Source organism: Eschrichtius robustus, chromosome 1, assembly GCF_028021215.1.
Source record: "Eschrichtius robustus isolate mEscRob2 chromosome 1, mEscRob2.pri, whole genome shotgun sequence".
Taxonomy (NCBI): Eukaryota; Metazoa; Chordata; class Mammalia; order Artiodactyla; family Eschrichtiidae; genus Eschrichtius; species Eschrichtius robustus.
Window position 1 is genome coordinate 76,730,727 of NC_090824.1, and position 12,030 is coordinate 76,742,756.

At 35.9% G+C, this 12,030-nt stretch overlaps 2 protein-coding genes across 4 annotated transcripts in view; one reads left to right on the top strand and one right to left on the bottom strand.

Moving 5' to 3' along the window:
- LOC137759193 (olfactory receptor 4K2-like) overlaps window positions 1–12,030 on the top strand; it is a 133,824-nt gene that overhangs the window by 120,086 nt on the left and 1,708 nt on the right. The gene's annotated exons all lie outside the window — the stretch shown is intronic.
- LOC137759177 (olfactory receptor 4K3) lies at window positions 1,621–2,571 on the bottom strand. Its single transcript, XM_068535128.1, has one exon. It carries the CDS (start codon window positions 2,569–2,571, stop codon window positions 1,621–1,623), a length of 951 nt encoding a protein of 316 aa, XP_068391229.1.

The window sequence follows — 12,030 nt, forward strand, 5'->3', positions numbered from 1 at the left end:
CAAGTTCAATAACTTTTCAAAATTTTAAACAAGGAACACAGTTACAATTTACAGTTGTACAGATTGAACATACAGACATAGAAACTTGAGGCAATATATTAAACTGTATATTCATTTCTTCATGATTGTAAGTCTCTATCTCTATCTATCTATCATCTATCTATCTCTATCTATCTCTATCCACCCACCCATTCATGCAGATCCATTTTTTTGCCCATTGATTCACCTAATAATTGATTTACCTTTACATTCAACTCTTTACAATCTATTTATCTATCAGTCATTGATATATACATCTGTCCTCATTGAAACCCAAGCTGTACAATATTACATACAATATTATGCAAATTTTGACAATGCCAGGCAACTGGATAATTGAATAATTGGATAATTATTAATGGTTACAAGGATTTACCTTTATGCATTAAACATTTCTCCTATGTATAACTCTCAGAATGACAATGACCAAAATGCTCTCGAAGATAATTTAGCCATTGTCCAGTTGAGAGAGGGAGAGAGAGAGAGAGAAGAGGCACCCTCTTGGCAGGACTCTATCATCTTACAGGTGTGTAAAATTGGGAAAGTCACTTTATTTCCCGATTCTCAATTTCATCATCAGTGAAATAAGTATAGATATTGCTACATGATTACTATGTTCTCAGCCTCCAGTTATTAGCTATATCAACTATGTTGAAGGACCACTGTTTCATGGATTCCTTAAGTCAAATACTGTGTTTAGCCAGGGGGAAAATGGCTCAGATCTTTTAGGACCTTACTAGTTACAATATGGCTTTTGATTACAGAAATGATACAGTAAACATCATGGCACCAAAATAACTGACTGCTTAGAAAATAAACAGTTTGTAGGTGAATGATCTAAATTCTGCCTTGAAAAAGCACGACCTTGAAAAAGTTACTGTGTCCTTGGATCTTAGTTTCCTCTTCTGTAGATCGGGAATGTGGATGGGATTTGGTGTATATGATTCTAGAATCTTTCTATATGTATATAAGACTATAAGAATTTTCTTAGTGTTTACTGTACTGGTTTAAAATTGTGAAATCCACTCTAGGGAACTTAGGAACCGAAATAAATAAAGTACATTCTTATTCTTATCAAATATAGGTTACAAAATATTAAATAGCAAATATTTTCACTTACCAAGAAACCTCGATCTTTTTCTGACCTTTGAACTAAAATAATTTATTCATCAGCACCTTTGTCAGCAATAAAAAATTCCACTGTTACTTTAGTGTACAGGTGTTGGTACTTTCACACTTGCCCCTTTTCTTAGAGACAACGATAAGAGACTGGAAGGAAATCTGCTCTTTCTTAAAACGTGCGAGTGTCTTACTCAATACTCAAACAAATACCTACATCTGACAAGAGCTGAATATTCTAAAAAGTGAGTCCTTGTGAGGTAAAGTTTTGGATATCGGTTTGATAATGTTCCGTAGTAAATATTATGTTGTGTGAGGAACTCTTAATACAACCAAAACTCAGTGACTGCTGAGACTGATTATGAAAATAGTTCTGCCATGAACTAAATGATTTCTTGCCATAGCATGACTATGTTGACCAATGAAGTGAGGGGGAAAAACGCTCATTTTTGTACGAGGAAATCAAGGGGTATGATCAGTCTTGCTAGACTTAAAGACATGGCTGCTAAGTTTTCTCATGGAATCTTTGACATCTTTATTTCTAAGATTTCTATAGATTACTGGATTCAAGAGGGGAGTGAAAATGGTATAAAATACTGAGAGCACTTTGTCTATTGGGAAATTTGTGAAAGGCCACACATAGATGAAAATGCACGGGCCAAAGAAAAAGGTCACAACAGTGAAGTGGGCACTGCAAGTGGAGAGGGCTTTGGAGGACCCACCAGAGGAACGTTGCCAAACAGTGACCAGGATGACAGTGTAGGAGATCACCAAGAGAATGAAGCACACTAGAGCAATCATACCACTGGTTAAGATCATGAAAACTCCCAGAATGTATGTGTCTATGCAGGCAAGTTTAATCACCAGGGGGAGATCACAAAAGAAACTGTCCACTTCATTGGGTCCACAGAAGGGCAGATTCAGAGTAAAGGCTAATTGACTCATAGCATGGAAAATGCCCACAATCCAGGAAAGTGTCACAAGCCCAACACACATTCTCCAGTTCATAATGGTTAAGTAACGTAGAGGCTTACAAATAGCCACGTACCTATCAAAAGACATGGATATCAGCAGCACAATCTCAGCACCCCCTAAGAGATGCAGGAAGAATATCTGGGTGATGCAGCCTTCAAAAGAGATGGCTTTGTGCTCACTGAGGAAATCTGCAATCATTTTGGGGGTGGCAAATGAGGCCAGAGACATGTCAATGAAGGAGAGATTGCCCAGCAGAAAGTACATGGGGGAGTGCAGGCGTGGCTCTGATACGATGGTGAACACAATGAGGAGGTTCCCCAGTACAGTGGCTGCATAGACTATGGAGAAAAACAGGAAATAGAAGATCTGGAGTTCCCAAGAACTGGAGAGACCCTGTAGTATAAATTCAGTTGTGACTGACTGATTATTCCAGGCCATTCACTCTGATTTCTGGAAGAACTCTGGCATTTCCAGATGGAGGAGAACTAGGAAAAATACAGTGATCAAACACAAAGTGAGATTTTTCTGCCTGAAATAATATAGTGGTTGCCCACCATCAGACTGTTCCCTGTTGTATCACTCTTCCGCTCACATTGCTCAAATATTTCTCCCATGGCCTTTCCAGATACCTTAATTCAATTCAAGATTAATTCTTATGACTTCACAATTTGCTTACAAGTAAGATGCAAATCTACATGAAAGAAATAAAAATTCAGCTATTTGAATATTTACTCCTTAGTTTGTGAAAAACTTAAAAAAAAATTCACAGGTAGCTGCCAAACTTTGAAGGCGAAGGGAATGATAACCTTTTTCAAAACATCGTGATGATAGGGAAAGACTGGAGTGAACAATGTTTGAGAATTATGATTGATTATTAGTGGGAACACAATGGTGCAAAGGAAGGTGGGCACTGGTTTCTTGCAGTTGGTGGGATAAAGGAACACAATGTGAGGGAAATGGGTACAGAGAAACATAATCTGTTTCATTTTTCTAATGGCCGTTGTTCAGAATAAAAATGAAAGAGCCTCTTATCCTTAGTTCTCCATTTCAGTTATGCAGACATGAATGACCCTGTTCTATGCCACCAATGCCATATACTTCAAAGGCTGGTTAAAGCCTGAAGGTTTCGTACATTTCCAAGTATATTTTAAATAGAAAGACTCTTAAATATGATTCTGCCTGAAGTCAGATATTTTTTAACTGCTGGATTTGATAGACTTTCACCAAAGCAGTTTGAAGCAGAAAACTTCCTGTTTCTAGAGTTCACTTGGAAGATATAGGAGACAGGTTCACGCAGAGACAGAGGATGATAATGGAGAACCTAGGAGAGGTTATGTAATGTAATATGCTGTAAACATTAAAACTAGACTGCTTAGGGAAACTCTCACTGAGATCTGAAAGGACTTTACAAAGTACACTGAAAGACAGTTGAAATCATGTGTACCTAAAATTCATGTCAAAGCCCTTTCATCTTGTCACTAAACCAAGCTTTTCTGTCTCAAAACTCTGCTGTAAGTATATACTCTAAATAAATTGTCCCAAGACTAGGCCAGTTTACACATGGTGCCCTTTCTTTAACTCCACACTCTTCTTCTGACTTTCCCCATTTCAGAAACTAGATTTGTTTTTGTACCCACGTACCTGCTATTAAAATGGGTGTCTCCAGCACAGCTCTCACTTAAATTGGTGTAGCAAAAATAGTAGTGACCTGGGATTCAGAAAATGTGGATTCAAATCCTGTCCTAGATGTGAGATTGAATAATTCACCGCATCAACTGGTACCTCTGATTCTTCATATATAATATGAATTTGTTGATCTAGATGATTTTAGGATCCTTTCCACAGACATATTAATATTCCAGTACTCAACCAGTCCCTGAAAGCAGTGACAACTGCTCCAGAGCGACCTCAGATCAATCCCCTACCTAATTTCTGGGTAAAGGAGGCTCACAGTCTTTGAGACCTTTGTATTTATAATGTCTGTATTGATATGAATTGGTTCAATAAATTACATGGCATGAAAAAGACAAGCTGCTCCTTGGGGAATAAACAAATGTTCAAATTCCAATGGGAGTTATTAGAACATTTAAGTTGGTTTGGACAGAGTTAAAGATGGATCATAAAATGTCATGATTATTCTTAAGTGGTTTATGTACATGGAATGAATATGATGGGATGGGGATGTTGTAAGGGATAACCTTCATTTTGGACCACAGCAAAGATAAGACAAGTAGGATCTATTATTTGACTTGGGGGCTGCAAATGTTATCTCTCAGTTCCTCGAATAATAAATGAGAATAAGGCCTTTGTTTCCCTTTTTGGGACCAGAAAAATTCATACATTTAAAGGAAGTGTCCAAAACCTATGTGAGGAAAAGTATAAAGCCCTCCTACAAGACACACACGTAGACTTGAACAAATGGAAACATATACCACGTTCTTGAATTAGAAGACACAATATAATAAAGATGTCAGTTCTCCTTAAGTTAATTCACAAATTTAATGCAATCCAGATACAAATTACACCAGTCCTCTTTGATCTAAATAAACTGATTACAAAATTCTTTTGGAAAAATGACGTGCAAACATGCAAGAAGAGGCAGGGAAACATTTTAAAAAGTAGAGCGATGGGGGAGGATTAGCTCTAGAGTACATGGAAACATTCTATAAAGATGCCATAAATAAAACAATTTTATATTAATGAATTAATATACAAACAATTGAAAGAAACAAAATTTTAAAAACCTAGAAATAGACTTAATTGAACATGGAAATAAAGTATATCATAAATGAAGTTTCTAAAATGAGTGGGGGGCAATAAGTGCTTTTTAACAAGTGATTTTGAGATAATTGGATAGCCAACTGGAAAAAGAATTGCATTAATTCCTCATACCTTACCTGTAACTATTCAAAATTGGACAGATATTTAGATGTAAAAATTGAATTTCTTTATAGATCTAAGGAGAGGAAATCATTCCCAACTGTAACTCAAAATCCATAAGTAATAAGGGAAAATTGAAAATTTTGATTACATAACTGTTCATGACAGAAACACAAAAGCATAGCTGACAAATGAATACCTAGAAAAAAATCTGCAACTTTTTGGGACAAAGCAATGATATATCAATACATAGAGAGCTACTAAGAGAATAAAAAGACCAGTAACCCTGCAGAGAAATGGGAAAAGATGTGCAAAAAAATACTAGCTATATAAAAGATGCTCAAATTCTGATAAGAAAATTGTTAAATTACTTTATATACTGTTTATCAACTATCATATGGTAAAATCATTTATCTCAGATAACAAAATCTAATAGCTTTAAAATCTACTATAAACGATGTGGTGAAGTAATATCAGTATAAAAATGAAATGATACGACCCCATGGAGGGACATTTAAATGTATATATATTTAAATATATACACACATATATATCTTTAAAGAAACCTCTAAGGAGAGGGATATAAGAGGGTAGTGGTGTCAGGAATAAAATAAAATTTTTTTGTTTTTAAAAAATTAGCTTTATTTAGGCATAATTTACATACAATAAAATTAGCCTATTTTAAACGAATGAGTTCAGTGAGTTTTAAAAAATGTATACAGCCATGTAAGCACTTCCACAATCAAGATATAGAATATCTACATCTTCCCCCCCAAAAAATTCCCTTTTGCCCTTTTGCAATCAATACACTCCTCCCACCTCCTGTCCCAAGAAATGAATGATTTGTTCTCTCACTCTCTAGTTTAGCCCTTCTAAAATTTCATAAATTTAATCTACAGTATTTAGTCTTTTGATCTGTCTTCTTTCACTCAGCATGTTGCTTTTGAAATTCATCCAGGTTGTTGTGTGTAATGGTAGCTTCATGCCCTTTTATTGCTGAGTAGTGTTCCATGGTAGGAATAGTTCACAATTTGTTTACCCACGTACCAGTTGATGGACATTTAAATTGTTTACAGTTCTTTACTCTTATGAATAAAGCTGCTATGAAAAACTATGTACACACTTTTGACGGGACTTGAGTAAATATCTTTCCTCTTGGCAAATATCTATTAGTAGAATAGCTGGGTAGTATGTTAAGTGTTATTTTTAACTTTAAAAGAATCTGATAACTTGTTTTCCAAAGTTGTTATACCATTTTGCCTTCCCACCAATAATGTGTGAGAATTTCAGATGCTCTCTACATCCTCTCCAGCACTTGATATTATTAGCTTTTAAATTTTAGCCCTGCTAGCGTGTGTAACATGGCATCTCATTTTCATGTTGCTTTATGCTGTCTCTCAAATCCCAAATTTCCTTTTACAGGATACTAACCAGGAACTATGCAAGGAAGGGAATTATGGGAAATGTAGTTCTTACTTAACCACGTTGACAATGAAAAGATGCAGTACACTCCACCCCACAGTCCACAGGAGAGACTGAAGCAGTTGCATTTATCTGGGAGCTCAGCTGGTGCTGGGACCTCCAGGATAGCCTCCTAACATATCTGGTGCCTCTGCTTTAGTAGTTGAAATGGCCCGGGTGCAGCTGGGGCTCCCTCTTTCTACATGGTGTCTCGCCATTCAGTAGTTTAGCCTGAGCTTCTTTACATAGGAACTGCACCCCAGCACAGTGAAATGAAAACTGCAGCCCTGTTAACTCACGCAGGCCTCTGGAACTCACACAACCCTGTAACCAGATTTAATTGCTCAAAGCAATTTGCAAGGCCAGCCAAGCAAGATTCACGGGGTTGGGGAAATATCCATTTCTTATTTGAACGAGATGTAAAATATTCTGGTTGTGATTTCCAGTCTATCTCTGTTCACTCTCTGGATACAATTATTTACATTCCTCCTACATGGAAAATATGACGATTAAATTTCCAGACTCCCAAATTCTCAACCAATTATAGCATTTGGCTAGAAGTCCAGGATCTTTTCTTCTCCACCAGCTCTGGATATCTATATGTGGTTCCTTGCGTGCAGGTCTTCCTCATATGGATCAAAAAGACATCATCTGCTCTACTCTCCGCACACCCAACATACAATGATGAGACTACGATCAATTAACTGTGACAGACACAGCAATTAAAAAAGCGAGAAACAGAAGGCACATAGCAGGCCATGGCCCATGGCTATTCTAAAATACTTCTGGGTATATTTCATCAGTTTCCCTGACTCCAGGGACAGGAAATGTTCCTTGACTATGGCTTGGTTCATTATCATTCCAAACATTTCTTCTGTTCCTTTCTCTCTTTCTTCTCCTTCTGCTACACTCATTACATGTATGTTATACGTTTCGTAGTTGTCCCACAGACTTTGGATTTTCTCTCCTTTTTCTTTTTTCAATCTTTGTTCTCTTTGCTTTTCAGTTTTGAAGTTTTCTATTTGAGCTATCCTCAAGCTCACAGATTCTTTCCTTAGCCACATCCAGGCTACTAATGAGCCCATTAAAGGCATTCTTCATTTCTGTTTCAGTGTTTTTGATCTCTTGCATTTCCTTTTGGTGCTTTCTTAGGATTTCCATCTCTCTGCTTACATCACCCATCTGTTCTTATATGCTGTCTACTTTATCCATTAACATGGCAATCACATTTGTTTTGAATTCCCAGTCTGACAATTCCAATATTCTCCATATATCTGGTTCTAATGTTCTGTCTCTTCAGATTGTGTTTTTTTGCTTTTGGTATGCCTTGTAATTTTTTCCTGATGGCCAGACCTGCGTAAAAGGAGCTGCTCTAAACAGGCCTTAAAGAATGTGGTAGTGAAATGTTGGGGTAAGAGGAAGCTTTCTATAGACCCATGATTAGGTCTTGGTGTTTTAGTAAGACTGTGCTTCTGTGTGAACTTTATAAGTGTTTCTCTCTTTTTTTTCAAGCTGCTTAGGTGGGATAGAATGGCTAGAGTAAGCTAGAGTTGGGTGTTTCCCTTCTCCCACATGGAAGGCCAGAGCTGACTGGAGTGGGGTAGTCCCCATCCTCTAGGTCAGTTGGGCACTGATAATACTCTGTCAGGTTAGGCTCTGATTGACTGGTTTCTCCTGGGGCAGACATTGTTAAGAACAGAGTGTGCTCTGGCATATTTCAAAATGGTTCCTTTTCCTCTCCCGCTGCTGGAAGCTGGAGGGGATTTTTCTCTGGTATTTACTGTGAGGATCTAGTCTAACTCTTGGAGGTAAATATTATAAAATTGTGCCCCTATGACCAGGTCCTCTAGTTTTTAACTCTCCGTGTTGTCCATACTGAGCCTCCAGCATTTAGTCAATTACAGTTCAAGTTTTCCCACCCTGCACTGGTTCCCGGGGCATTTCCACTCGTGAGTCTCTGCTCTTGTAAGTGGCGACTCCTGTATTTGCCTGCCTGTCTTTCCAGTTTTGGAGGCAGAGGTTTGCCCTGTGTCCCACCTCTCTTACATATCCTAGAGGAGTTGTTGTTTTTTCAGTCTGTTCAGCTTTTTACTTGTCAGGATGGAGTTACACCCTGCAATACATTATTATATGTATATATACACACACACACCCACATAGTTACATAGTTGACCCTTGACCAACACAAGTTAGTACTGTCCAGGTCCACTTATACGTGGATTTTTTTCAGTAGTAAATACGACAATACTACACAGTTCGAGGCTGGTTGATTCCAAGGATGTGGAACCGCGGATACGGAGGGCTTGCTATCAAGTTACACATAAATTTTTGACTTCTCGCTCCTAACCCCCACATTGTTCAAGGTCAACTATAGTTTCAAGAGTAAGACATGTGACTTCTTTCAGTGTTTTCAAGGTTCATCCAGGTTGTAGCCTGTATCAATACTTCATACTTCATTCAATTTTATGGCTGAATAATATTCCATTGTATGGCTAGACCATATTTTGTTTATTCACTTATCAGTTGATAGATGTTTCCACCTTTTTGGCTATTGTGAATAGCGCTGCTATAAACATTTATGTACAAGTTTTTGACACAGAAAGCTGCATATTGTATTATTCCACTTGTATGAAATGTCAAGAATAGACAAACCCATACAGACAGAAAACACATTAGTAATTGCAAGGACCTGGGGAAGGGAGATTTGGGAGTGTCTGCTTTATGAGTACAGGTTTCCCTTTTGGATAAAATGTTCTGGAACTAGATGGTGGTGATAGTTGCACAACACTCTGAATGTACTAAATATCACTAATGGGAAATTTTATATTATGTGTATTTTACCACAATAAAAAATAGTAAGAATTGAAAAATATCCAAATACATATAAAGAAGAAAATGCATCAAGTACTTCTCTATTCTCATTCCCTGAGGTAGCCAGTGTTAAACAGTCTACTCTGTTATTGTTTGATTTTTACAAAATTAAGATCATAAAATACACATGACCAGTTTGCTTTTCATTTGACAGTACATTGTAGACATTGTCGTATGTTCAAATTAAACTATTTCTTTTCATGACAGCTGCATTTTTTAAATGTAAGGGTATTCTGTAACTTATACAATTCCTTTACTAATAGGTAATCAGATTTTTTTCTCTTATTTTTCCCACTGCTTATTCTGTTAAAATAAATATCTTTGTCATAATTTCAAGGACCAGTGCTTTTATTTCTATGAATTGAGTCTCAAAAGAAAGATTTATTAGTCAAATGACATTGAATAAAAGTATATTTTTAATTTTAGCAGTTATCTCCAAGACATCGAGTTTGTTTTTAACACAGCAATGCATACATTCATCAATGATATAGAATATCCTTAATTACTCTTTTAAATTTTGATCAATTTGATGTACAAAAATGGCATTGATTTTTATTATAATATGCAGTTCCTTGGCCATTAATGGGGTTAAATATTTCTCATATGTTTATTTGTTATTAGGTGTAATTTATTCTAGGAATTACCTGTTTAGTTTGGCCAGTTTTTTCCCTATTGAAACTTTTTCTTATTAATTTACAGGAGCTATTTCAAAATAATTTTAATAAGGTTATATTCAATGGTTGAGGTTATTTATTTATTTATTTTCCATATGGATATCCAATTGTTTTAACAAATAACAGTTGTTATTTCCTATTGAATTATTGAATTCCTATTGAATTATTGAATTATTTTGGCAGCTATTCCTATTGAATATTCCTATTGAATTATTTCCTATTGAATTATTTCCTATTGAATTATTTTGGCAGCTTTGTTGAGAATCAGTTACCATATATGTGAAATTCTTCTGGACCCTCCATTCTGTTCAGTGTATTTACTTGTCTACTCTTAGGCAAACACAATACTATAACTATTACTATAGCTTTATATTAAGTGTTGAAAACAGACTGTGTGAGCCTAACAAATTTGTTCTGCTTACAGATTGTTTTGGCGATTTCAGATCCTTTGAAATTTCATATAAATTTTATAATCAATTTGTTTATTCTACAAAAAGCTTCCTGGGATATTGATTAGCATAATGTTAAATGTTACAACAATAAGGAGATAACTAATGTCTTCACAATATTGTGTCTTTTTATCCATGAGCACAGCCCGCCCCCCATCATCTCTTTATCCTGGGACATAAGCAGATGAACAAAGAGCAATGGTGGAATCATGCATTGAGTCTTAAAACTTCTGCTCAGATGTGGCACATGACACTTCTGCCTGTATTACATTAAATAGAAAAATCATCTTTTCAAGGCTTTGGTAAATAAAGTGGGAATTATACTCGTCCCACAGCAATGGAGGGTCCCTGGAGAGATGGACTAGGTAGAATAAGATAGCCAATTGTTTAATTAATAAATAGCTCATAATAACAGTTACTTGGAGTTCTTATTTTATTAATCTCAGTAACATTCACATTGCAAATACCTTAGTCAAAGTGATCTCCTTATACCTATTTCATTTAATAATCTCCTGCTTTCAATTTCTCTATTCTCTAAATCATCTGTATAAATCCGTACAAAATACTGATTTCAAATCATCATAACTCTGCCTACAATCTTATAAAGGATCTTTGTTGTCTTTTACATCAAGTTATATTTTAGAGTGGCATTCTTGTTCTTCCAACCTGCTAACTGGATATCTTGTTCCTTCAGATAAGTTCCACTATTTTATTTCCCACATATTTTTTTTCCTTGCCAAACAAAATTTTAGTTTTCATTGTAGGTCAAGTTCACATTTCTTCTGCAAGAACATTTTCTTGATTAACTAAGCACACTATAAATTTTCCTTTATCTAAAATCCAGTTCACTCATTATCTCTGAGAATTGCTTGAACGCTTGATTTATTGGGCTGTATTTTTTTCACCAGTTGTTTTATTTATGGGTGCTTAATATCTCCAAAAAAATTAAAAATTACTTAAAGCAGAATTGAATGTTTTTGGATTTTATTCTCCACTACCCCTAGAACAGAGTTAATCAAGAGTGCTTATTAAAATTTGTTGACTTGATATCACCAGCTACCTCTTAAATGATGGCTTTTGCAATTTCCATCCCCTGAATCTCTCAGGTCCAGGTAAAAACAACCTTGTAAATTCCCATAAGACTCTTAATATATCTTCCTGTTGTGAACCAAATAATACCATCTTTGTTGTTTAATAGATCCCATTGCAATATGATTTCTTGGGCAATTCCCAAGTCCCTACAACATCCATTTTATCTACAGCTCCTAAACAATTAATGATTCAACTGGGTCATTTATTTATATTTAAAATTACCTCCTATATGTTCTCTGTCAGAGCCCACTCAACACTCTGAATAGTCTAAAGCCTTGATTGTGCTATAGATCTGGTAAGCAAAAGTGTTTTTTGCTGTCTGCCTCTCTTACTTGCATCTCCTAACCCCTGTTCCATGGAGCTGAGATCAATAAAATAGTTTGCATATGTTGGCATATATGAAGGGAGAATTCAAACAAGAGTGAGACTAAGGAGATTGATCTTTAAGCTCTTCCCTATAGAAGTGATGT